Source organism: Elephas maximus, chromosome 4, assembly GCF_024166365.1.
Source record: "Elephas maximus indicus isolate mEleMax1 chromosome 4, mEleMax1 primary haplotype, whole genome shotgun sequence".
NCBI lineage: Eukaryota > Metazoa > Chordata > Mammalia > Proboscidea > Elephantidae > Elephas > Elephas maximus.
Window position 1 is genome coordinate 106393226 of NC_064822.1, and position 27770 is coordinate 106420995.

At 39.9% G+C, this 27770-nt stretch overlaps 2 protein-coding genes across 6 annotated transcripts in view; one reads left to right on the forward strand and one right to left on the reverse strand.

Annotated features, from left to right (window-relative positions):
- The window catches only part of HIGD1C (HIG1 hypoxia inducible domain family member 1C), an 88087-nt gene extending 65082 nt beyond the window's left edge, over positions 1-23005 (forward strand). The window contains exon 4 of the mRNA XM_049883165.1: positions 21561-23005. Coding sequence (XP_049739122.1) covers positions 21561-21625 — 65 coding nt within the window. The 3' untranslated portion in view covers positions 21626-23005. The remainder of the gene's footprint in view (positions 1-21560) is intronic.
- SLC11A2 (solute carrier family 11 member 2) overlaps positions 1-27770 on the reverse strand; it is a 68684-nt gene that overhangs the window by 7432 nt on the left and 33482 nt on the right. For 3 of the 5 annotated variants that reach the window (XM_049883134.1, XM_049883136.1, XM_049883135.1), the window contains exon 17: positions 22988-25849. In XM_049883134.1, the coding sequence (XP_049739091.1) occupies positions 25772-25849 (78 nt within the window). In that variant the 3' untranslated portion in view covers positions 22988-25771. Of the gene's footprint in view, positions 1-22987; positions 25850-27770 lie in introns of those variants that run through there. The other 2 variants (XR_007517205.1, XM_049883137.1) reach the window with 2 other exon arrangements.

Consider the following 27770-nt stretch of genomic DNA (forward strand, 5'->3'; position numbering starts at 1 on the left):
TTGTAAGATTTGTTGGCAGAAAACTTCCCTGGTATTGTGAAAGACGAGAAGATATCTATCCAAGATGCTCGTCAAACTCCACATAGGTCGATCTTAAAAGAAAGTCACCAAGACATATTATAATCAAGCTTGCCAAAACCAAAGATAAAGAGACAATTATAAGAGCAGCGAGGGATAAAAGAAAAGTCACCTACAAAGGAGAGCCAAGAAGAATAAGCTCAGACTACTCGGCAGAAACCATGCAGGCAAGAAGGCAATGGGATGACATATTTAAAAAATTGAAGGAAAAAAATTGCCTGCCAAGAATCATATATCCATCAAAACAGTCTCTTAAATATGAAGTGAAATTAAGACATTTCCAGAAAAACACAAGTTAAGGGAATTTGTAAAAACCAAACCCAAACTACAAGAAATACTAAAGGGAGTTCTTTGGTTAGAAAATCAATAATATCAGGTATCAACCCAAGACTAGAACACTGGGCAGAGCAACCAGAAGTCAACCCAGACAGGGAAATCCAAAAAAAAAAACAAATCAAGATTAAAAAAACAATGCCCAACACAGGGTAACAGCGATGTTATTATATAAAAGAAGACAACATTAAAATAATAAAGAGGGACTAAGAAATGTAATCATACACCTTCCACAAGGAGAGGAAGTTACGGCGATACAAAGAAATAAAATTTAGTTTTAAATTTAGAAAAATAGGGGTAAATAATAAGGTAAACCACAAAGGAGACAAACTATACTACTCATCAAAATAAAATACAAGGGAAAAATACAGACTCAACAGAAACAAAATCAACAACAAATATGAGGAAAGGACAATATATAAAGAAAATCTACTCAGCACATAAAATCAAGTGGGAAAAAGAAACTGTCAACACACAAAAAAAGACATCAAAATGATAGCACTAAATTCATACCTATCCAAAATGACCCTGAATGTAAATGGACTAAATGTACCAATAAAGAGACAGAGAGCAGCAGAATGGATTAAAAAACAAGATCCATCTATTTGTTGCCTACAAGAGACACACCTTAGACTTAGAGACACAAACAAACTAAAACTCAAAGGATGGAAAAAAATATATCAAGCAAACAACAATTAAAAAAGAGCATGAGTGGCAATATTAATTTCTGACAAAATAGACTTTAAAGTTAAATCCATCAGAAAGGATAAGGAAGGATACTATGTAATGACTAAAGGGACAATACACCAAGAAGATATAACCATGTTAAATATTTATGCACCCAATGACAGGGCTGCAAAATACATAAAACAAACTCTATCAGCATTGAAAAGTAAGACAGACAGCTCCACAATAACAGTAGGAGACTTCAACACACCACTTTTGGTGAAGGACAGGACATCCAGAAAGAAGCTCAATAAAGACACGGAAGATCTAAATGCCACAATCAACCAACTTGACCTCGTAGACATATATAGAGAACACTCCACCCAACAGCAACCAACTATCTTTTCTAATGCACATGGAACATTCTCTAGAATAGACCACATATTAGGTCAAAAAGCAAGCCTCAGCAAAATCCAAAACATTGAAATATTACAAGCATCTTCTCTGACCATAAGGCCATAAAAGTGGAAATCAATAACAGGAAAAGCAGAGAAAAGAAATCAAACACTTGGAGACTGAACAATACCCTGCTCAAAAAAGACTGGATTACAGAAGACATTAAGGATGGAATAAAGAAATTCACAGAATCCAATGAGAATGAAAACACTTCCTATCGGAAAGAACCTTTGGGACACAGCAAAAGCAGTGCTCAGAGGCCAATTCATATCAATAGATGCACACATCCAAAAAGAAGAAAGGGCCAAAATCAAGGAATTATCCCTACAACTTGAACAAATAGAAAGAGAGCAACAAAAGAAACCCACAGGCACCAGAAGAAAACAAATAATAAAAATTAGAGCTGAACTAAATGAAATAGAAAACAGAAAAACAATTGAAAGAATTAACAAGACCAAAAGCTGGTTTTTTTGAAAAACTCAACAAAATCGATAAACCACTGGCCAAACTCACAAAAGAAAAACAGGAGAGGAAGCAAATAACCTGAATAAGAAATGAGATGGGAGATAGTACAACAGACCCAACTGAAATTAAAAGAATCATATCAGATTACAATGAAAAACTATATTCAAACAAATCTGAAAACCTGGAAGAAACGGATGAATTCCTAGAAACACACTACCTACCTAAACTAACACAAACAGAGGTAGAACAACTAAATAGACTCAAAAGAAGAGATTGAAAAGGTAATCAAAAAACTCCCAACAAAAAAAGAAGCCCTGGTCTGGATGGCTTCACTGCAGAGTTCTACCAAACTTTCAGAGAAGAGTTAACACCACTACTACTAAAGGTACTTCAGAGCGTAGAAAAAGACAGAATACTACCAAACTCATTCTATGAAGCCAGCATATCCCTGATACCAAAACCAGGTAAAGACACCACAAGAAAAGAAAAGTATAGACCTATATCCCTCATGAATGCAGATGCAAAAATCCTCCACAAAATTCTAGCCAATAGAATTCAACAACATATCAAAAAAATAATTCACCATAACCAGTGGGATTCATACCAGGTATGCAGGGATGGTTCAACACTAGAAAAACAATTAATGTAATCCACCACATAAATAAAACAAAAGACAAGAATCACATGATTTTATCAATTGATGCAGAAAAGGCATTTGACAAACTTCAACACTCATTCATGATAAAAACTCAGCAAAATAGGAATAGAAGGAAAATTTCTCAACATAATAAAGGGCATTTATACAAGGCCAACAGCCAACATCACCCTAAATGGAGAGAGCCTGAAAACATTCCCACTGAGATCAGGAACCAGGCAAGGATGCCCTTTATCACCACTCTTATTCAACATTGTGCTGGAAGTCCTAGCCAGAGCGATTAGGCTAGATAAAGAAATAAAGGGCATCCAGATTGGCAAGGAAGAAGTAAAAGTATCTCTATTTGCAGATGACATGATCTTATACGCAGAAAGCCCTAAGGAATCCTCCAGAAAACTACTGAAACTAGTAGAAGAGTTCAGTAGAGTATCGGGATACAAGATAAACATACAAAAATCAGTTGGATTCCTCTACACCAACAAAAAGAACATCGAAGAGGAAATCACCAAGTGAATACCATTTATAGTAGCCCTCAAGAAGATAAAATACTTAGGAATAAATCTTACCAGAGATGTAAAAGACTTATACAAAGAAAACTACAGCACACATCTGCTAGAAACCAAAAGAGACTTACATAAGTGGAAGAACATACCTTGCTCGTGGATAGGAAGACTTAACATTATAAAAATGTCTATTCTACCAAAAGCAATGTATACATTTAATGCAATTCCGGTCCAAATCCCAATGAGATGGAGAAACAAATAACCAATTTCATATAGAAGGGAAAGAGGCCCCGTATAAATAAGGCATTACTGAAAAAGAAGAACAAAGTGGGAGGCCTTACTTTACCTGATTTTAGAACCTATTATACTGCCACAGTAGTCAAAACAGCCTGGTACTGGTACAACAACAGATACACAGACCAGTGGAACAGAATTGAGAATCCAGACATAAATCCATCCACATATGAGCAGTTGATATTTGACAAAGGCCCAAAGTCAGTAAAATGGGGAAAAGACAATCTTTTTAATAAATGGTGCTGGCACAACTGGATATCCATCTGCAAAAAAATGAAACAAGACCCATACCTCACTCCATGCAAAAAACGAACTCAAAATGGATCAAAGACCTACACATAAAATCTAAAGCAATAAAGATCATGGAAGAAAAAATAGGGACAACGTTAGGAGCCCTAATACATGGCATAAACCGTATACAAAACATTATAAAGAATGTAGAAGAAAAACTAGGTAACTGGGAGCTCCTAAAAATCAAACACCTATGCTCATCGAAAGACTTCACCAAAAGAGCAAAAAGAGTACCTACAGACTGGGAAAAAGTTTTTAGCTATGACATTTCTGATCAGCGCCTGATCTCTAAAATCTACATGATACTGTAAAATCTCAACTACAAAAAGACAAATAACCCAATTAAAAAATGGGCAAAAGATATGAATAGACACTTCACTAAAGAAGACAGTCAGGTAGCTAAGAGATATATGAGGAAATGTTCACAATCATTAGACTTTAGAAAAATGCAGATCACAACTACAAAGAGATTTCACCTCCAACAAGGCTGGCATTAATCCAAAAAACATGAAATAATAAATGTTGGAGAGGCTGTGGAGAGACTGGAACACTTATACACTGCTGGTGGGAATGTCAAATGGTACAACCACTTTGGAAATCGATCTGGCGCTTCCTTAGAGAGCTAGAAATGGAACTACCATACGATCCAGCAATCCCACTCCTTGGAATACGTCCTAGAGAAATAAGAGCCTTTACGTGAACAGATATATGCACACTCATGTTTATTGCAGCACTGTTTACAATAGCAAAAAGATGGAAGCAACCAAGGTGCCCATCAGTGGATGAATGGATAAATTATGGTATATTCACACAATGGAATACTACACATCGGTAAAGAACAGTGAGGAATCTGTGAAACATTTCATAACATGGAGGAACCTGGAAGGCATTATGCTGAGTGAAATTAGTCAGTTGCAAAAGGACAAATATTGTGTGAGACCACTATTATAAGAACTTGAGAAATAGTTTAAACTGAGAAGAAAACATTCTTCTGTGGTTACGAGGGCAGAGGGAGGGAGGGTGGGAGAGGGACATTCACTAATTAGATAGTAGATAAGAACTACTTTAGGTGAAGGGAAAGACAGCACACACTACAGGGGAGGTCAGTACAATTGGACTAAACCAAAAGCAAAGCAGTTTCCTGAATAAACTGAATGCTTTGAAGGCCAGCATAGTCTGGGGACCACGGTTTCAGGGGACATCTAAGTCAACTGGCATAATAAAATCTATTAAGAAAACATTCTGCATCCCACTTTGAAGAGTGGCGTCTGGGGTCTTAAATGCTAGCAAGTAGCCATCTAAGATGCATCAATTGGTCTCAACCCATCTGGATCAAAGGAGAATGAAGAACACCAAGGACACAAGGCAATTACCAGCCCAAGAGACAGAAAGGGCCACATGAACCAGAGACTACATCATCCTGAGGCCAGAAGAACTAGATGGTGACCGGCTACAACCAATGACTGCCCTGACAGGGAACAGAACAGAGAACCCCTGAGGGAGCAGGAGAGTAGTGGGATGCAGACCCCAAATTCTCGTAAGACCAGACTTAACGGTCTGACTGAGACTAGAAGGACCCCAGTGGTCATGGCCCCCAGACCTTCTGTTGGCCCAGGACAGGAACCATTCCGAAGCCAACTCTTCACACATGGACTGAACTGGAGAATGGGTGGGAGAGGGATGCTGGTGAGGAGTGAGCTTCTTGGATCAGGTGGACACTTGAGGCTATGTTGGCATGTCCTGCCTGGAGGGGAGATGAGAGGGTGGAGAGGGTTAGAAGCTGGCGAAATGGACACGAAAAGAGAGAATGGAGGGAGAGAGCGGGCTGTCTCATTAGGAGGAGAGTAATTGGGAGTGTGTAGCAAGGTGTATGTGGGTTTTTGTGTGAGAGACTGACTTGATTTGTAAACTTTCACTTAAAGCACAATAAAAATTATTAAAAAAAAAAAAATGCAGTTACATCTTAGGTAAGCTGCCACAATACAAACCCACCACTATCCTCAGACGTTTAGACTAGCAGAGCCCAAAGGTACGGGAACGGGAAGCGAAAATTTCACATGTGAATCACTGGGAGTAACAGCGAAAGAAACACTCCCACGTGTACATACTCCTTGATTCCCAGGCCTGTGAATCCTAGTTATGGGAAAGAAGAAGTCACATAGTAGTTGCTGACTTAAAGCACATATTGCATACTAGAGAACATTACCCCTGCCTTGCAAGATGCCATTCAACTGTCACTGTAATTAAGTCTTCAAAAAGCCATTCCACATTGAATTAAAAGTTGTTGTGTTGGGAAATGTTTGTTGTGTACATTTTCATCACAATAACTTTAAGAGCCGTTTCACTGTTTTGTCAGGCCATCTGCTTCAGGGTGATGGAGAACATGGAAAGAGCAGTGAATTCCTTGAGCGTGAACCCATTGCTGCACTTCCTTTGCTGTAAATGAGTTCCTTGGTCATAGGCAAGGCTCTGTTGAAAACTGTAACAGTGAACAAGGCTTTCTGTAAGTCCATGGATGGTGGTTTTGGCAGAAGCATTGCAGACAAGGAATGTAATCAACCTTCCACCAGGTGACTGGGTGATTCCCCCAAGGAATGGTGTTATACTGGGGACTATTGAGAAGATGGGCATTCAGCAGCAGCTAAAGCCAGACTGGCCTTGATGAGTGGAAGTTTTTGTTGCTGTAGCTGTACCCATGCATAACTTCCATCCATGCCATCATAGCACATTTTTTCATGAGTCTGTTGGGCAAGGACAAGGGGTAGCTGAGGAAAGAGTCTGCCTGGTGTCCACAGATGAGTCATCTTGCCCTTATGATTATTGAAATCGTCCTCTGCTAAGGTTGTCCTTTGATGAGCATTCACATGGGACACAAATATCTTCACATTCTGAATCCATTCAGGGAAGTCTATCTACATACCTCTTCCCTAGGCCTCCTTGTCACCTATTTTTCAGTTGTGTTCCTTCCAAGTCCCTGACCATCTGGCCAAACTGTTAGCCACTGCCCATGGGCAAAATGTGCTACAAAAGATCGCTTTAAAGTTTTAAAAAGCAAGATGTCACTTTGATGAGTAAGGTGCACCTGACCTAAGCCATGATCTTTTCAATTGCCTCATATGTGTGCAAAAGCTGGACAATGAAAAAAGACAGAAGAATTGACATATTTGAATTGTGGTGTTGGTTAAGAATATTGAATATACTGTAGGCTGCTAGAAGGACGAACAAATCAGTCTTAGAAGAAATACAACTGGAATGCTCTAAGCATGGTTAGACTTCATTTTCCTTATTTTGGACACGTCATCAGGAAAGACCAATTGCTAACAAAGGACATCATGTTTGGTAAACTAGAGGGTCAGCGAAACGAGGGAAACCTTCAATGAGATGAACTGACACAACAGCCACAACAATGGGCTTAAACATATCAATGATCCTGAAGATGGCGAAGGAATGGGCATTTCGTTCTGCTATACATAACGCGGCCATGAGTCGGAGCCAAGTGGACAGTAACTAACAACATGAGTCAGCATAGATAAGTACTGCTTGGCATCTCTTCTCCCAGGCAAAATGAACATCCAGAGTAAGTGCTCAAAGTTTTGTCTTCTGGGAGAATTTCCTGTTGTCTCTGTCCTTTAGGGCCACCCCAGACTAGGACTATACTTCTACTTACTGGTAGTGCCAGTGTAAGCCAAGTCTAAATATTTTCTTCCTCAGTGAGTTGGTCATAGCGAATTCCCCAAGAGGCCATAGTTGCAAGATGACAGGGAAAAGCTGGTGTGGCAAGCGTATGGGCCATGGACTTGGGCATTTTATTTACCTTTGTCATTTGCTCCTGCAGCTCACTTGTGCCTTTAGGATCTGTTTGAGCCCAGTGTCATATACACCACTTCCCCACGGGTGAGTTAGAAGACATCCAGTTCATGATGGACAACTCAGGCCTGAAACTTGGTAACCTTCAGTGGTCAAGCCTTCAGCCTCTTAAGGCCCAGTAGAAAACCCGAAGCCGTTTCTCAAAAGCAGAATAGTTACCTGCAGAGCATAGCTGTGCTCCAAATACTAAAAAAAAAGATCTACATTATTATTCACTTATATGCTCTTATAGGCTCCACACAGCATCTCTATCTGCCACAGACACTTCAATCGCCACTGAGTCTACTTCTATGTCATATGGCCCAAGTAGCAGAGCAGCTTACAAGTCAGCCTGGACCTTCTGTTTGCAGAGCTGTTTCTTTTTCTGGAACTCACTAAAACTTTCAGTTTTTCTGGCTACATGATAAATGGGTCAGAATAGTACATGCAAAATCCAAAGCGGACACTAGGTGTGGTATATCTTTCTTAATGGCAGATGGTGCCAGATGAAGCAACTTGTCCTTCACATTGGAAGAGACATCTTGACATGCCCCATATCACTGGACTGTTGGAAACTTAACTGAGGTGGCAGGCCCCTAAATTTCTGTGGGCCTTACTTCCCATCCTCTGGCATATATGTCTTACCAATGAGTCTACAGTAGCTGCTACTTCACGTTCGCCAGGTCCAATCAGCATATCATCAGTGTAATGGACTAACGTGATATCCTGTGGAGTGGAAAGATGATGCAGGTTCCTATGGACTAGATTATGGCATAGGGCTGGAGAGTTTACATATCCCTGAGACTGGACAGTGAAAGAGAATATACATCCTGGCCCTGCTAGCTAAAAGCAAACTGCTTCTGATGGTCTTTACCAAAAGGTATACAGAAGCAAGCATTCACCAGGTTAATAGCTGCATATCCAGTAACAAAATTTGTGTTCATTTGCTCTAACAACAAAACCACATCTGGGATAGCAAGCAGCTCCAATGACAGTCATTACTTGATTAAGTTTACAGTAATCCAGTATCATTCTCTCAGATCTATCTGTTTTCTGGTCAAATAGGCAAGTTGGAGGGTGTGGTAGGAATTACCTCCCTGACATCTTTAAAGCCCTTAATGATGGCACTCATTTTTACAGTCCCTCCAGGAATTTTTTTTGGGTCCAGGAATACAGTGTTGCTCAGTTTACTATTTTGGTAAGTAGAAGCAATTATACTGGCTTCCACTTGGCTTTCCCTACCATAATAGCCCTGACTCCACAGGTCAGGAAACCAATGGTGGAATTCTGACAGTTGCTAAGTATGTATATTTCAATTACACATTCTAGAACTAGGAAAATAATCACAGGGTGGGTTGGGGAGCCACTGGGCCTACTGTGAAACAGACCCACAGCAAAATCTCATTGATCACCTGACCTCCATAAGCCCCTACTTCGAGCGGTAGAGCAAACTAATGCCCCAGGAAATAGTGTCAAATCAGAAACGGTATCCAGCAACCCCTCAAAAGTGTGGTTAATGCTTCTTTCTCAGTGTACAGACACCCTGGTATATGGCCACAGGTCCATTTGGGGAAGGCTAGAAAGAAGAGGATCTGGCCTCTGCTGTATTCAACGGGCTGAGGGTCAATAAACTGACTCAAATGTGGGAATTGGTCAAAGGGCCATGGCTCTCTATTGTGGTGAGACTTTTGTTCACCAGATGTAGAGCTTGTCTGCTTATATGCTGCCCATCGATCTCAATTCTAGGTACACCATGATCAATTAGTCAGTGCCAAAGATTTCTGTGGCTGAGACTATTCTGATTACTGCTAAGCCTTTCCTGCCCATTACAGCAACTGTGTCTACCTTGTCTCTGTCAATTAAATGCTGCCACTTGACCTCTGCCACCTCAAGATCCCATCATTTGCATTGAATTAGGAAGCCCAAAAGTTCCCACTGTCATCTCTGGTTCACAAAAATAGTCACCACAAAACTCTTCAAGGACGCTGGGGCTCCCTTCACAAATGTATTTCTCAAAGCCTTGCTGAAGGGAGTGGGTATATTTAGGGGGTGAATGAGCAGGATAAATGCACTCTAACATTCCAATCTCTCTAAGCCTTTGGATGCCTTCCCCTACAGCAGGGTTTCTCAACCTCAGTACTACTGACAGTTTGGACTGAACAATTCTTAGTTGTAGAGGCATGACCTGTGCATTGCAGGATGTTTAGCAGCATCCCTGGCCTCTACAGTTGTGACATCCAAAAATGTCCCTGGACATTACTAAATGTCCCTGAGGACAAAGCCACCCCTGGTCGAGAACCACTGCTTTAGAGTATACCAAGGAAGTTCTAGCATCTTGGCTTCAGTTAGTGGAGACTGCCTTTTGGTCCAGGTTTCAGTCAGCTTTAGACAGGAATGGAAGGACTGCTTCTACCAGCAAAGAAGTCTCAGTAGAATATAGGGGTTCAAGGACCCAGTTTTACTGAAATCTGCTCATATGTCTCCATTTGAATTTTCAGGGTCTACTCCTTCCAAAGCAATGCCCTGACTTTAACATAAGAGATTCTGGAAAGTTGGGAATTTAACTTGTGTTGATTTTTTTGTGATTAGCCACTCATAGCCTTTGTGTGTGGTTTTAAAAGTATCAGTCTTAGAGCTGCAGGAGTTAAGGGTTTCTTTATGGGCAGTCACAAAAGCCTTCAGGTCTCTTGAGCGGGACCTTGAGTTCAAATTAAAAGCCCATCTTTTTTTTTCCCATGAGGCCACAGTGGAATGAAGACAGGAAAGCCAAGTTCGCCAGCACGAGTAGAAGCAATCAACCTCATTATGTTCTTTACTTCCACTAAATGTTCTGTGGCAGCAAATACTTGATTACTGAAAGCCCTGCTTTCTATAGACACTTGAATATAGGTACCTATCAGTGATAATTTAAGAAATTTTTGATACTACATGCCATAGACGGTTGGCATCCCCTTTCCCGCCGGAAAAATGATCACTAACGCCCTTAATCAGATCACAGAACCAATTCCAGATAACCCAGAACCAATGCAGAGAACCTCATGGTTCTGTTTCTCTGGAAGCACTTCTAATGCTAATTTCTATAACAGGCAGGGTTTGATTAGAGAAGCAAAACCACTAGTAACGATACACAATAAGTGATTTATTATAGAGGTAAAAAAAAAATTTTTTTTTTTAATTTGGGAGGTACTTAAATATGCCACGTGAGGCTGTTGCTTCTGTTTCTAATGCTGGGGCTTGAAGTCAGCAAGGCAGCAGATGGGAAGGAAAAGTAAACTGGAATCTGCAAATATGAACTGGAGCCCACAAACACAATTGGAACTTGTATCAATCTCTTACCACCTCCAACTTTGATCATGGTGTGACCTGCAGGAGAAGCTGGCACCCTACATTATGGAGTTAGACCACAACCGGCCCGGGATCCAGAGCAGCTAAAGGAGGTGATTCAGAAGGAACTGTGGGCTTAGCTGCTGCCCCACAGCAGCAAGATGCTGTTGTTGTTGTTAGGTGCCATTGAGTCTGTTCTGACTCATAGCAACCCTACTTATAACAGAATGAAACACTGCCTGGTCCTGCGCCACCCTCACAGTAGTTGTTAAGTTTAAGCTCATTGTTGCAGCCACTGTGTCAGTCCATGTCATTGAGGGTCTTCCTCTTTTTTGCTGACCCTCTACTTTACCAAGCAGGACGTCTTTCTCCAGGGACTGATCCTTTCTAACAACATGTCCAAAGTATGTGAGATGCAGTCTTACCATCCTTGTTCCTAAGGAGCATTCTGGTTGTGCTTCTTCCAAGACAGATTTGTTTATTCTTTTGGCAGTCCATGGTATATTCAATATTCTTCTCCAACATCACAATTCAAAGGCTTCAATTCTTTTTCAGTCTTCCTTATTCAGTGTCCAGCTTTCACAGGCATAGGAGGCATGTGAAAGGCATTTCACCATGGCTTGGGTCGGGCGCACCTTAGTCTTCAAGGTGACATCTTTGCTTTTCAACACTTTAAAGAGATCTTTTGCAGCAGATTTGCCCAATGCAATGCATCTTTTGATTTCTTGACTGCTGCTTCCATGGGTGTTAATTGTGGATCCAAGTAAAATGAAATTCTTGACAACTTCAATCTTTTCCCCATTTATCATGATGTTGCATTTATGATGATGGTCCAGTTGTGAGGATTTTTATTTTCTTTATGTTGAGGTGTAATCCATACCGAAGGCTGTGGTCTTTCATCTTCATCAGTAAGTGCATCAAGTCCTCTTCACTTCCAGCTAGCAAAGTGCGTCATCTGCATAATGCAGGTTGTTAGTCAGTCTTCCTCCAAACTTGATGCCACATTCTTCTTCATATATTCCAGCTTCTCAGATTATTTGCTCAGCATACAGATTGAATAGGTATGGTGAAAGGATACAACGCTGATGGACACCTTTCCTGACTTTAAACCATGCAGTATCCCCTTGTTCTGTTCGAAGGGCTGCCTCTTGATCTATGTAAAGGTTCCCCATGAGCACGACTAAGTGTTCTGAAATTCCCATTCTTCACAATGTTATCCATAATTTGCTGTGATCCACACAGTGGAAAGCCTTTGCACAGTCAATTAAAACACAGGTAAACATCTTCATGGTATTCTCTGCTTTCAGCCAGGATCCACCTGACATCAGCAATGATATCCCTGGTTGCACATCCTCTCCTGAGTCCAGGTTGAATTTCTGGCAGTTCCCTGTCGATACGTTGGTGCAGCCACTTTTGAATGATCTTCAACAAAACTTTATTTGTGTGTGATATTAATGATATTGTTCAATAATTTCCACATTTGGTGGGATCACCTTTCTTGGGAATAGGCAGAAATGTAGATTTCTTCCAGTCAGTTGGCCAGGTAGCCATCTTCCAAATTTCTTGGCACAGACGAGTGCTTCCAGCACTGTAGCCATTTGTTGAAACATCTCTACTGATATTCTGACAATTTCTGGAGCCTTGTTTTTTACCAATGCCTTCAGTGCAGCTTTGATCTCTTCCTTCGGTACCATTGGTTCCTGCTCATATGGTACCTCCTGAAATGGTTCAATGTCGACCAATTCTTTTTGGTATGTTACTGTGTATTCCTTCTATCTTCGTTTGATGCTTCCTGAGTCGTTTGATATTTTCCCCACAGAATCCTTAAATATTGCAACTTGAGGCTTGAATTTTTTCTTCAGTTCTTTCAGCTTGAGAAATGCAGAGCGTTTTCTTCCCTTTTGGTTTTCCATCTCCAGGTCCTTGCACGTCATTATAATACTTTTATAATAACAGCAAGATGATCCAGCAGATAAGCAACATGAAAGAGCTGGAATTGCGCCTCCTGCCCTCAATCAACTTTCCAAGTGTGGAAAGAATATGGCTGCTGCTTCAATTCCTGCCTTCCAAATCTTGTGCAAAATGTCTCTTATGATCCAGGCTAACTCAGAACTATGCAGGCAAGGGAATTCTGGGATATGTAGTAATAGCTTAAACCCACAACAGGTTTATAGGACTGCAAGCTGAAGAGAGAAAAGATGAGGCTAAGACAGTGAAGGGTTTAAATAGGAGAATAACATAGTCAGACAGTTTTTTGCTTTGTACAGAGCTCAGAAACAGGCAATATGGAACTGTTTTGTTTAAGAATGCATAAACAGATGGTCAAACTATAAAGGCAAGGAAGAAAATGATTATTGTAAAACCCAGAACAATGGTTATCTATGGGAAAGAGAGAAGTCTATAGTCAGAAAGGAAATCTGGTAGGCTTCTAGAATGCCTGCCATGTTCTATTTCTTAATTCATAATTACAGGCGTTCACTCTGTAACTACTTGTTAATCAGGTCATTTCATGTGCTAGTCTACATGCATGTTATATTTCACCATGGGAAAAAAAATGTTAAAAGGAACAAGGAAATGCCTAGAGATTCAATTGAAAAGAAGGGGAGAAAATTAAGACAGAGAAAACCAATCAGACTATTAAATGAATCTGAATTAAGCCAGTGGCAGTGGAAATAGAGAGGAAGGGATGGATTCCAAAAAAACTGAGGACTTGGCAACCAAGACATTGGGGAAAGTAAAGAAGGAGGAATCAAGGATGATTCCCAAGTTTCTGGTTTGGGTAATATGATGGAAGGTTTTAATTTTCACTAATATAAAGGAAAAAGAAGAAGCAACAGATTTGGTGGGAAGATGGATGTCCTTTGAATAAAACAATAACGCTGTTGTTGTTAGGTGCCGTTGAGTCGGTTCCATCTTATAGCGACTCTATGTACAAGAGAATGAAGCAATGCCCGATTTTGTGCCATACTCACTACATTTGAGCCCACTGTTGCAGCCATTGTGTCACTCCATCTCATTGAAGGTCTTCTGCTTTTTTGCTCACCCTGTACTTTACCAAGCATGATGCCCTCTACCAGGGACTGGTCCCTCTTGATAACACATCCAAAGTACATAAGACAAAGTCTCACCATCCTTGCTTCTAAGGAGCATTCTGGCTATACTTCTTTCAAGACAGATTTGTTCATTTTTCTGGCAGTCCATGTTATATTCAATGTTCTTTGCCAACACCATAACTCAAAGGCATCAATTCTTCCTCAGATTTCCTTGTTCATCATCCAGCCTTCACATGCATATGAGGTGACAGAAAATACCATGGTTTGGATCAGCAACACTTTAGTCCTAAAAGAGGTCTTTTGCAGAGATGTGCTCAATCAAAACATTGATTTTTTTAAATATAATTTTTATTGTGCTTTAAGTGAAAGTTTACAAATCCAGTTAGTCTCTCACAAAAAAACTTACATACACCTTGCTACATAGTCCAAATTACTCTCCCCCTAATGCCTGCTCTGTTTGATTTCTTGAGTGCTGCTTCTATGGGCCTTGATTGTGGATCCAAGGAAAATGAAATCCTTGACAACTTCAAGCTTTTCTCCATTTATCATGATGTTACCTATTGGTCCAGTTGTGAGGATTTTTGTTTTCTTTATGTTGAGGTACAATCCATACTGAAGGCTGTAGTTTTTGATCTTCATCAGTAAGTGCTTCAAGTCCTCTTCACTTTCCGCAAACAAGGTTGTGTCATCTGCATAACGCAGGTTGTTAATGAGTCTTCCTCCAATCCTGATGCCGCATTCTTCTTCATATAGTCCAGCTTCTTGTATTATTTGCTCAGCATACAGAGTGAATAAGTATGGTGTGGTACGATGGACCCCTTTTGTGTGGCCTTTCTTGGCACGGTTTGTAACTCCCACACAAGTGACTGGGTGGGACTGTGTGATAGGGTGATTGTGGCCTACTAAAGGGATTGGTCAGTTTTGCCATTCCACTGGGTTTGAAATGAGGCACCCCAGGGGCAGGAAAGAGAAGATCCTACCACCACTAAGGAAGAACAGCCAGGAGCCAGCACATCCTTTGGACCTGGGATCCCTGTGCTGAGGACCTCCTAGAACCAGGTGACAGACAGAGAGAGAGCTGTAACACTGAAGGAAGCGAGAGCTGGCAGCAGAGACTTGGCAGCAGGAGACAGTGGTGGGCTTCCGGGCCCATGGAGAGAGAAAGCTGAGTGCCTTTGGGCAGAGGCCAAGGGCCAGGGAGAGGTGCGCCTTTAAGCACGGCTGAGAAGGAGGCTGTCCTGATGCAAGAACTGTACCCTGAGTGTTCCTGAGCCTTAATTGTAACTGTTACTTCCCTAATAAACCCCATAATCATGAGTATTGACTGTGGGTTCTGTGTGGCCACTGCAATGAATTACCAAATCCAGCAGAGAAGTAGGGAGTGCTGTGGGAGGGATGTCTGGTTTCAGAATTGGTAAAGGTGACAGACAGAAGAGACATGTCTGAACTCTGCCTCATAGGAATCAGCCTTGGGCTGTTGATCTTGATTCTCCTTCCCCCTTGTGAAGTTAGAGGAGGTCAGGTACCACCCCCACGCCATTTATATATATGGTGAAAGGATACAACCTTGATGTACACCTTTTCTAATTTTAAACTATGCAGTATCTGCTTGTTCTGCTTGAATGACTACCTTTTGGTATGTACAGGTTCCTCATGAGCACAATTAAGTGTTCTGGAATAGCTAACACTAATCAGTGCTTACTATGTGCCAGCCACTCTGTTTTATATATCATGTATCACAGTAAATACCCTATGAGGCTACCCATTACCCATTGCCGTCGAGTTGATTCCAACTCATAGTGACCCTATAGGACAGAGTAGAACTGCCCCCATGGAGTTTTCAAGGAGTGCCTGATGGATTTGAACTGCTGACCTTTTGGTTAGCAGCCACAGCACGCAGCCACTAGGGTTTCCCTATTATGTTAGGTACTGTTTTTATTCCATTTTACAGATGGAGAAACTGAGATCTAGAGAGAAAAAGTTACTTGTTTAAAGTCACACAGGCAATCTACTCCAGAGCCTGAACTCTTAACTTTATATTATACTGACTGATTGCCTATGGGCAGATATCTCCAAATTAGAATACTTATACCCATGGAGATGTGAGAAAAAAATATTTTTATCTTAAAAACAAAAAGCTTTACTAATACATAGATTGACTATAGTACTTTATATTATTTACAAATAAATGCACATTTTGAGAGGCATGCTCAACATATCTTCTTATGTATAATTTAAAAGTTTGGAGACCAATGCAATCCGATCCAAATTCTAACAGCCTTCTTTACAGAAATAGGAAAACCAATCCTCAACTTTACATGGAATGGCAAGAGGCCCTGAATAGCTAAAACAATGTTGAAAGAGAAGAACAAAGTAGCAGGACTCATTTAAAACATACTATACAGCTACAGTAATCAAAACAACCAGGTACTGATATAATAATAGAGACCAATGGGATAGAATTGAGAGTCCAGAAATAAACCCATACATCTATTGTCGACTGATTTTTGACAAGGGTGCTAAGTCCATTCAATGGGGAAAGAAGAGTCTCTTCAATAAATGGTGCTGGAAAAGTTGGATTTCCACATGCAGAAAAATGAAACAGGATCCATGCCTCAAATTCAAAATGGATTAAGGACCTAAATGTGCAAACTAAAACCATAAAATTCTGAGAACAAGCAGGGGCAACGCTGTCAGGCCTAGCTTTCAACAATGGATTCTCTAATAACAAAAGCACAAACAGCAAAAGACAAAATAAATAACTGGGGACCTCATAAGAATTAAAAGCTTTTGTTCATCAATAGACTTTACAAAAAAAATGAAAAGACAAGCTACCGACTGGGAGAATATTTCCAGAAACCATATATCTGACAAGAATCTAATAACCAAAACATATATATAAAACTTCAGCAACTTAACAACAAAAAGGCAACCCAATCATAAAATAGGCAAAGGACCTGAACAGACATTTCACCAAAGAGTACATTCGAATAGCCACCAAACACATAAAAAGATGCTCAGTGTTATCAGCCATCAGAGAGATGCATATCAAAACCACAATGAGATATCATTTCACTCCTACTAGGATGGTTAAGATTTAAAAAAAAACAAAACAAAACACAGCAAAGTGTCTGGCAAGGATGTGGGGAAATTTGAACCCTTATCCATTACGGGTAGAAATGCAAAATGGTACAGCCGTCATGGAAAACAGTATGGTGGTTCCTCAAAAAACTAAAAATAGAACTACCATATGACCCAGCAATTCCACTCCTAACTACCATATGACCCAGCAATTCCACTCCTAATTGTATACCCAAAAGACTTAAAAGCAAAGACTCAAAAAGAGATGCATACACCAATGTTCACTGCAGTGCTACTGACAATAGCCAAAAGGTGGAAACAATCTAAATGCCCATCAACAGATAAATGAATAAGCAAAATGTGGTACATATATACAATGGAGTACTACTCAGCCAGTAGGAGGAATGAAGTCTTGATACTGCTACAGTATGGATGGAGCTTGAAGATATGCTGAGTGAAATAAGCCAATCACAAAAGGATAAATATTGTATGACCTTATTTTATAAAGGATCCCTAGTTAAGTGCTTGGCTGCTAACCAAAAGGTTGGCAGTTTGAACCTGCCAGCTGCTCTGTGGGCGAAAGATGTGGCAGTCTGCTTCCATAAAGATTTACAGTCTTGGAAACACTATGGGGCAGTTTCACTCTGTCCTATAGGGTTGCTATGAGTTGGAATTGACTCGAGGGCAATGGGTTTGGTTTTTCTGGTTGCTTATACAAAAAGACAAGAAAATGCAAATGTACAGAGAACAAAATTTATTAGTAGTTACCAAGGGCGGAAGGGAGGGAGAAAAGGGGAGTTAACGGTGATAGAAAATCACACTGATTAAGGGTAGGACTGTACAGCCAATTACTGTAATTTCTGTCAATAAGCTGTACACCTGTAAAAAGTTAAATTGGCAAAAGTTCTATGATAGATATATTTACAACAATGACACACAACTTCTGTACAACCAAACATATCATAAGATTTGGTTCCTTGGTTTGAAGGTTTAGGGTCATGGTTTCATGGGACATCCCAGTTAATTGGCCTAATAACATGTTTAGTGCTTGTGTTCTACCTCCTAGTTAGTTGCGTAGTACCTGGGGTCTTAAAAGCTTGTAAGTGGTCATCCAACACACAACAATTACTCTCCATTCACCTGGAGCAACAAAGGAAGAAGGAGAGTCAGGAATAGGAGGAGGACATGGAATGTGTGGCTAATTGCCTCCATGAATAACTGCATCCTTTTCAAGTGAATCCAGAAGAACTGGATGGTGCCTGGCTACCATTACTGAATATTTTGATCTGAGATTCTATACAAGAATCCTGATCAAAAGAGGAGAAATGCAGAACAGAATTTCAAATTTTCGTGGACTCTAGACTTTCTGGAGCCATGGAGGGTGGATGAACCCCTGAAACTATTTTTGAACTGAGATAATTTTTAAACTTAAACCAAAAATATCCCTTGGGATGCTGGTGAGGAGTGAGCTTCTTGGATCAGGTGGACACTTGAGACTATGTTGGCATCTCCTGCCTGGAGGGGAGGTGAGAGGGTGGAGGGGGTTAGAAGCTGGCGAAATGGACACAAAAAGAGAAAATGGAGGGAGAGAGCAGGCTGTCTCATTAGGGGGGAGAGTAATTGGGAGTGTGTAGCAATGTGTATATGGGTTTTTGTGAGAGAGACTGACCTGATTTGTAAACTTTCACTTAAAGCACAATAAAAATTATATATATATAAAAAAAATCCCTTGAAGTCTTCTTAAAGCCAAACTATTTTGGTTAACTAATAAAAAAGGTCTGCCTTGAGCATTATCCTCTTTTTAAGAACTATCTATATGGGATCAAATTGCCAACAGCCACCAGAAAGTTTAGATAGGAACCTTAGGGGGCAGTGAGTTTATGTAAATGGTGGGAGGAACAATTCAGAAAAGGAGGATGAGAGTGGTTGCACAACTCAAAGAATGTAATCGATGTTACTAAATTGTACACATAGAAACTGATGAATTGGTGTATGTTTTGCTGTGTATATTCTCAACAACAACATAAAATTTAGAAGGAAAAAAAAAAAAACTCACATGACAACCAGAATGGCATAAGAATGTTAGCACATTGTGAAAAATGTAATCAATGTCACTGAATAATTTATGTAGAAATTGTTAAATGGGAACTTAACTGGCTGTGAAAACTCTCACTGAAACACAATAAAGTATTATTAAAAAAAAAAGTTTAGAGACCCCTTTCCTATGGGATACAGCATACAATGGAAACGTTACATATACAATGAATATATAGGTCTGGCACTCAGAAGAGTGATCTAACTTAGGGAAACGAGCAGCATACAGTTGGTAAGTGAAGCAACAGGCATGAATTAGGTAAGAAAAGAGCTGAAATCAGAACTCCAGGGAGTGCCAACATTTGAGGGGTAGGCAAGAGGGAAGAATCATCTGTATCTAATAAGCCACCATCTGTCTGTCAGTTTGCTGTTCTGTGGTAGCTTGCATGTTCCTATGATGCTGGAAGCTATGATACCGGTATTTCAAATACCAGCAGGATCACCCATGGTGAACAGGTTTCAACAGAACTTCCAGACTAAGACAAACAAGGAAGATCGACTTCCAAAAACCAGCCAATGAAAACCATACGGATCACAACACAATATTGTCCGATACAGTGCTGGAAGATAAGCCCCCTGGGCTGGAAGGCAACAATGAACTCAAGCATGCCAACAATTATGAGGGCGGCATGGGGCCAGGCAGAATTTTGTTCTGTTGGACACAAAGTCATCATAAGTTGGAGCAGACTCAATGGCAACTAACAACAACAAGTCAAAGGACAGGGAAAAGAGTCCTATAATTCCTTCTGAATCTGAAAATGATCTTTCCACAGGTACTAGAATGATTCAAGTTAAAAAACATTCCTGTCTATACTTATAATATTTTTCATTAGACACCTGCCTCACATTGCTATCATATTGAGATGTGAGAACTACTAATTTACCCACCCTTTCTCCTGTGTTCATTCTTTGGTGAAGAAGTTAACGAGTACTGATAGAAAGGAAACAAACAAACAAAAAAACCCCACTGCTGTCGAGTCGATTCCGACTCGTAACGACCCTATAGGACAGGGTAGAACTGCCCCATAAGGTTTCCAAGGAGCACCTGGTGGAATCGTACTGCCGACCTTCTGGTTAGCAGCTGTTGCTCATAACTACTATGACAGCAGGGTTTCTGGTAGAAAGAAAGCAGAAGGAAAATGGAATAAAGGTTTAATTTAGGCAACCTACCAGATAAACTGAAGCCTTGCTGAGATGCGGGAGGGAGTGAGTTGTATGTAGTTTAAATCTACATGACTCTTTAGCTTGCTTTTGTTTATGAACATGTGCTGGTATTCCTGAAATTCACTGAAGCAGCTACTTTAGTCCCCAGGCGACTTCTCTTGGCTACATCCCCCTTTCTGCATGACCTCATCTTTATAAAAAAAAAAAAAATTTTTTTTTTCATCTTTATAGAAGCCATATATACATCTCATCTGCCTAAATTCATGGCTAAAAAAAAACCGAACCCAAAAAACCAAACCCATAACCGTGGAGTTGATTCCTACTCATAACGACCCTACAGGGCAGAGTAGAACTGTCCCATAGGGTTTCCAAGGAGCAGCCGGTGGGTTCAAACTGCTGACCTGTTGGTTAGCAGCTGAGCTCTTAACCACTGCACCAGCCAAAAACCTAAAGCAAACCTGTTGCTGTCGAGTCGATTCTGACTCATAGCGACCCTGTAGGACAAAGTGCCCCACAGAGTTTCCAAGGAGCGCCTGGTGGATCTGAACTGCCGACCTTTTGGTTAGCAGCTGTAGCACTTAACCACTACGCCACCAGGGTTTCCAGTGCACCAGCAGGGACCTTTAATTCACCTACTAGACTGTCAACTACTAGAAGCAGGGACTAGAGCTTTTCGCCTTTGTTTTCCCAAGGATCCTGAGCACAATCAGATACTGAATAAATGCTTGATTGAGCTGGCTATTTTTTATCTTGTTGTTGGGTGTCATGCAGTCGGTTCTGACTCATAGCGGCCCTATGTACATAGAAAGAAAACACTGCCCGGTCCTGCACCATCCTCATAATCATTGCTATGTTTGTGCCCATTGTTATAGCCACTGTGTCAATCTATCTCATTGAGGGTCTTCCTCTTTTTGCTGATCCTCTACTTTACCAAGCATGATGTTCTTCATTTTTTATCTTAGTATCTGGTAAAATCTGCCCAGTTTCCTAGTTCTTTTCAACAGTATTTTAAAATCCAAACTTTAGGATGACAGAGCAACATGATCAATTCGGATTCATACAGCTCTTAAAGGGCTCTTAGTTCTGTTTTGTTTTTTCTGGGGCCACCTGTAATGTCTAAATCAAAAATTAATAAGGTGGAAGATTTTTGTTTGTTTTTAAATTATAGGCTAATTTCAGAAAACAACCGGTGGGAAGATTTCAGTGTTTGTTTCCCATGGATGTGCTATTTACTGGTATACATCTTTATGTTTCTAGGTGTTCTCTATTCCATGTACAAGGATTACATCAAACCTCGATTCTTCAGTGTGACTAAAAAATGAAGCTACTGGCTGGAAAAAGACAGACAAGAAGGCTTCTGAAAACTGTTTATTAGGAGGAATGAATTTTTCATAGTAGCAAATTACACTGCAAAAGTATCAGACAGAATTCTCATGGCTTTGGTATATTGTGCCTCAAAGTTTTAAAAAGTTAGCTTCTAAATCAACAATCATAAATAACTCAGAAAGACCCTTTGTTGGCATCTTTCAAAACCCAGGACATGATTTTCTAACATTTAGCGTTATTTCCTACTTAATGCAAGAAAATAATCTATATTATGCCAAACCAATCTGCAAAGTAGTAGTTAAATAATAGCTACAGAAAAACTTTCTATCTCCATTTTAAATGCAATACTCCATTCTTAACACTCCATATGCTTAATTCTCCCCAAACAGGGTCATGTAATTGAGGCTTTCATAAACTCTTTTTTAGAGTGACCAGCAATTGTATCAGAGAAGAATAGATATGTTGTTATTTAAAGTTTGTCCACCACTCTACTCCTCACTCTAATATGGAAACTTGACTATTTTACTGCAAAGATAAATGCTTAACAATTAAATATCTGTGTATTTTTCTATTTCTTGAACAGATTTCTAGGAGTACAAAGGTAAACTGCTACAAATCCCATTTCTCCCAGATGGCAGTACTGTTGCAGGGTGAAAGAATCTAGTCTGGAAGGACTATTATTAACCTGGTAGAACACTGTTCAAAGTAGATGTTAAACGTTAAGTGTATCTGTGGCCTCAAACACTTCTCTAACCGTCATAAAAAAATAGGATTCTAAAAAAAGTAACCAGACTTTGCTGAAGTCATAACTGTCTTGGCTCAGGCTTACTCCCTAAGACTCCAAGCCTACGAAAGAAATCCAAAAACATTTTTTCGCTGCATTGTAAGATGACCTATGGTGTTTTCCTCAGTGTCTCCTATAGGGGAGGATTAAGCTGACAGGAAGGGGAAGTTCAGTAGTTGCGGAAGGGAAAGATTTAGGAGTATCTGAAAATATGTCTCCATTCTAGATATTATCAGGCTGTTCTGTGTATTATATACACTTCTCTCATTAGCATAAGTAATTATTTTAAAAGTTGCTATCTGTGCCTATCCTGAGGCTCTTCAAGTGCCACCAAAAAGTGCATATATTTTGGTCAACGCTGTCCTCTTTGGAAAATAGACAACTGCTTTATTCCACTGGAGTAAATATCTCAGCAGCTGGATCTAAGATGTTCCATGAAGGTCAGGGAAATTGAGAACAGTTGGCCTAGACACAGTCATTCCTTCATGTTGACTGTGCAATGAAAACATATTTCTAAGCAGGCTCCTGGAAAGATTCCAATCTCAATATATGCTCAGCATTAAAACATTTTAACAGAAGTGTTTATTTAGAAACTGGCCTATCTCACAAAGCCAGATTGGCTCCAGCATTTTCTAATCATACTCTGAAGGAAACAAAATAATATTTTTATTGCTTGAAAAAAGCAATGCAAAGCATTTATTGAGGGTAGCTATGCATGAGAACCCACAAATTATGTTTAAATTAAGACATAAAATTACACTTGGAGAAGGGTTAGGAAGTGTAAAAGATGCTCATTTACCCTCTTTAGCTTGGGTAAAGGGGGACAGTCATTGCAGGAAGACCCTACAAATAGATAATATACTGTACCTGAATTTGCAAAATACTTCCTGGGCAAAGCTTTGTGGGCTTAATGTTTGAAATTGAGAAGACTATTTTCATTGGATACTGTAACCCCTGATGCCTCACTTGCTAATGAAACTATTCCACGTGCCTGGATATGCTCTGATTGCCTTTTATTAGCCCCCCCGCCCCAGTTATGTAGCAGCAGCTGCTTAATACCAATTATTTACTTGCATTTTTCTGATATTCTGTGCCTATATTGTCAGAGCATCCTATTACAGACTGACTCCATAGTGTTAAACCTCAAGAATTGAGCATATGCAACCTAGGTTAATCTCAAAATTGAATATATTAATATCTACAAGAACCATATTTGATATGGAAATCCAGATCTGTAAACTATAAATTAGAAAATGATTAAGTGTTCTTAACTTAGTAAAAAATTTACCCCAGACTCACTCTTGAGACGTCAGTCTCCCCTACTGGTTTTAGTGTGATTCAAGCTTTACTATCAAGTTTTCTGGATATAAGAGTTGTGTGACCTAAGAGGTATATTTGTAAACACTAGTCTGTTCCTAGAATGGAGAAGAGCTATAGAAATTAAGCAAGTACTTAACCTCAGTTTAACCAACCACTTCACTTTTTTATGAGTTGCAAAAGGACATTAGGGTCCATTTTATTTTTGCCTTTAGTTCCTTTTCCAAAACACCTGAAACTATCAATAAACAAAATTGCCCAGAGAGGGGCTGGGGGATCCAACAAATTGGTTCCTCTAGAGTTATCTTCGGGTAAAAAGAAACCAGAACACTGAAACTCATTCTAGAGCCTCTTTCCAAGTGAAAGCTTGTAAGTGATGTTAACTAGGTCTCAATTTTAAGATCAGAAGGACTCTAGCCTGGGTTGCAGGGCTACCGCTCTTACTATCAGAAGTTTCACAGGCCCCTGAAGTAGACATGAGGGAATTTTCATGTATCTTTTTACAAAAAGCCTTGCCACGTAGAGGGCCAAGCCATTATAAATGAAAATAGGCAATGTCTGAACTAAAAAAAAAAAAATTAAATACATCTTATTGGAAAGTTAAAACTTTTAAAATAAGGTGGAGAGTTCAGACACTCACTTTGGTACCGAAAGAGGAGTGATTTGCTCAAAGTCACACAAAGGCTGCAGGGTCTGCAGACTCCATGTCTTTGGGGCTGGAAGGAAATGGGGAGGATAGGCCATTTCAAGAAGGCAGCTGCCATTCAGTTCCAGCCAACTGTACTTCCATGCAGGAATGTGGGCCCAGTGTTGCCAGATCAGATAATTATGAGAAAGCTTTCAATTTTTAAATATTGAAGTTTTTACTATAAAAATTTTAAAGAAAAAAAAAATCCTGGTTAGGAAGACAGTCAAAAAAAAAATCTACAACCTACATTTAGGCAGGCAGTTTGTGACATGCAGTCTTCTAATTCCCAGTCTAGTTCTAATCTAATATTACTTGGTATAAATATTATAAAGGGAGATGCTCAGCATGCCCTTAGGAGATTCAACAACATAAATATTAGTTACTCCTGGAAATAGACTTTGAACCTTGAAATGGGAAAAACAGGTACAAGAGATATGGTAGGGCTATCCACACTTGAGAGACCAGACTACCTCCATTATCTTATGTTGGTATTTACAAAGTTAAGCTTTAGATGTTTTCTTCTGTTTACACCTAAAACATGAATACCAGAATGGGCTGAGTTACAATACAACACAGAACCGATTATTGGTTAAAATATGGCTTTGGGATCTTACATATTACTAAGTATTAAGCTCTTTGGCAAATACCATGATAAAAAATCTGTTTAATAACTAGAAAAAAATTCAAGAAAAGCTACAACGAGCAGAATAAAATTGATTTTATCGAACCCTGGCTGATAATCAGGGTTAATATGACTGGCAAATAGAAGAAATGGTTCTCCAGAAAGAATGGGCCAGTATCAGTAGATAACAGGGATGTAACCTGATTGATTAAAGTTGAGGTAAACTTTAACTGGCATAGTAGAGCATCACATTAAAAGGTAGTCAATCTGACCAGTTCATTTTGAAAAAGAACATCAGTCCTTTTTCTTTCTTGTTATCCAAACCAAATATCTGATTTATCGGAACAGTATTTTTAAGAAAATACAAAAGATTTATCGATTTTATATAATCTTAAAAACTCTACCCAAACTGATATGTTCAGGTACATAAATATATATACATACATATTTTTTATATCCCAGAAGTCAAGACACAAGCCCATAGGGGTGTGTGGCCATCACAAGGCCAATTACTTAACTCTGGCTGATATGTGGCTGTTGTAAGGCGGATGGTTCTCTGACGTACACTTACAGCTGTGAGCTTTTATCACCCTCCCAAGAGGAAATTTGTGCCTTTTGTTCAAGATGTTTGAACAAAACTCACCTCTGAACTAAACAAATATATGTAACAGGACACTTGGCACAACAGGGCTTAAAGAAAGTTGTTCTTATATAGTCTCTCAGGCTGTCAGTCATCTAGATACAAGTGAGTCAGCATCCACGGTGTTCAGAAGGTAGAGTTCAGGCTGAGCTGTCAATCCCAGATGGTACTAAGGACAAAAAGATGGAAGAGGGTTAGACCAATTTTCAAATGTTTTAAGTATTTAAATTGGCATTTAAGCACCTATAATCTGCGTATCAACTTAGACCTTTTTCTAGTACTGCTATACTGATTTTTATTTCCAAAAAGAAATTTAGAGGCATGAATGGTTTCTGATGCGTAAAATAATAGCTAGAAGTTGAAATAGTTAAGGATCGAGCTAGTGTCAACTGCCCTCGGCAAAATTATCACTTTGACTATTCTTGTGATACACTCTGATACAGGGTGGGTTCTTCTGATCCTAACGAGTGCAAGCAGGTATCAAGTGCTTTTTTACTTTAGTACCATGTACACTGGACTTCCTGGGTATTACAAATGGTTAACGTGCTTGGCTGCTAACCGAAAAGCTGGCGATTTGACTCCACCCAGAGGAGCCTCAGAAGAAAGGCCAAGTGATCTACTTCTGAAAAACTAGCCACTGAAAATCCTATGGAGCAGTTCTACTCTGACCCACACGGAGTTGCCATGAGTTGGAATTGAATCAAAGGCAACTGGTTTGTTTGTTTAAATGAAGAGATGAGCCATGGGTCCCATATGTTTGTCAGCTGGAATCAGAATCACCTTGGCTGCTTTCAAAAACATTCCCAAACCCCACTCCTGGTTTATGTTGGCATCTGTGAATCTGTATTTCTTACTACTCTTTCTCTCCTCTGCCTACACATGACTAGAACAATCACTGAGTCTCATTTTAGCCGGACTGTTACTACTTAAGAGTATAGGAATGTTGTCCCTCCTTGACACTACCAGTCTAACTCTGTTAATGAAGAACGCAGACGACTCTGTAGGAAGGAAGTGTTCCTGGTACAGAGGCACCGACACTGGAAAATCTGGGTTGAAGCCCCAACTCCACCACGTCTATGACCTTGAGCAAGGCATGTATCCTCCTAGAGCCTTACTGAACTTATTTGTAAAATGAGAATAAATGCAATATTTGAAAATGTCAGGAGCCCTGGTGGCACAGTGGTTATGCGCTCGGCTAACTGAAAGATCGGTGGTTGGAACCCACCAGAGGCTCCACGGTAAAAAGATGTGGTAGTCTGCTTCCGTAAAGCTTATAGCCTCGGAAACCCTAAAGGAGCGATCTACTCTCCTCCAGGTCGCTGAGGTGGAATTGACTCAATGGAGTTTTTTTTGGGTTGGAAATGCCAACCCTTCTAACATACTATCTCATTTTAGTCTTCAATAAACATGTATTTTTAACACATTACAAATTGCCCTGTATACCTCACATACTTGTTGTGATGATTATGTGAGGATAATATATATCAAATGGAGCCCAAGATTAAAAACAAAAACTATTCCCAAATTGTGGGCTAGGAAAATACTGAGCCATGCTGGAAGGGACACAGTTCTTCAGACTTCAGCTTGTGTCTTCAGATCTCAGCCTCCTTATTCACTTTAGGGTCCTATACCTTAGTCTTCAGTAACTAACAGCAGTTGTCAAGTGAACTGACAATTCGTTGCAGCTTTTTTCCCAAGTGAGCTAAGTTGGTGGACTTTATCATGTAAGAGTTGTATTATTAATTCCAGAATATCATTTGGATGAGGCAATGAGAAATGGGCCTAAATGGCATAGGATTAGAAAGCTTAAAGCATTTTCAAGGGCAGATGGGTAATGCCAATGGGTAAACTCATTAACTATTGCTGGGGTAAGACCATAGAGAGAGCCCTGCCCTTCTCTGTCTCTGCCAAAAGCATTCAAATTTATTTATTTTCATTTAGCATATGGCCAAACAAAATTAGTCTACCAGTTGGCAACATCTGAGTTGAAATATATTAAAATATTCTAGCACTGGAAACCGTGCTGGCATAGTGGTTAAGAGCTTCGGCTGCTAACCAAAAGGTGGGCAGTTTGAATCTACCAGGCACTC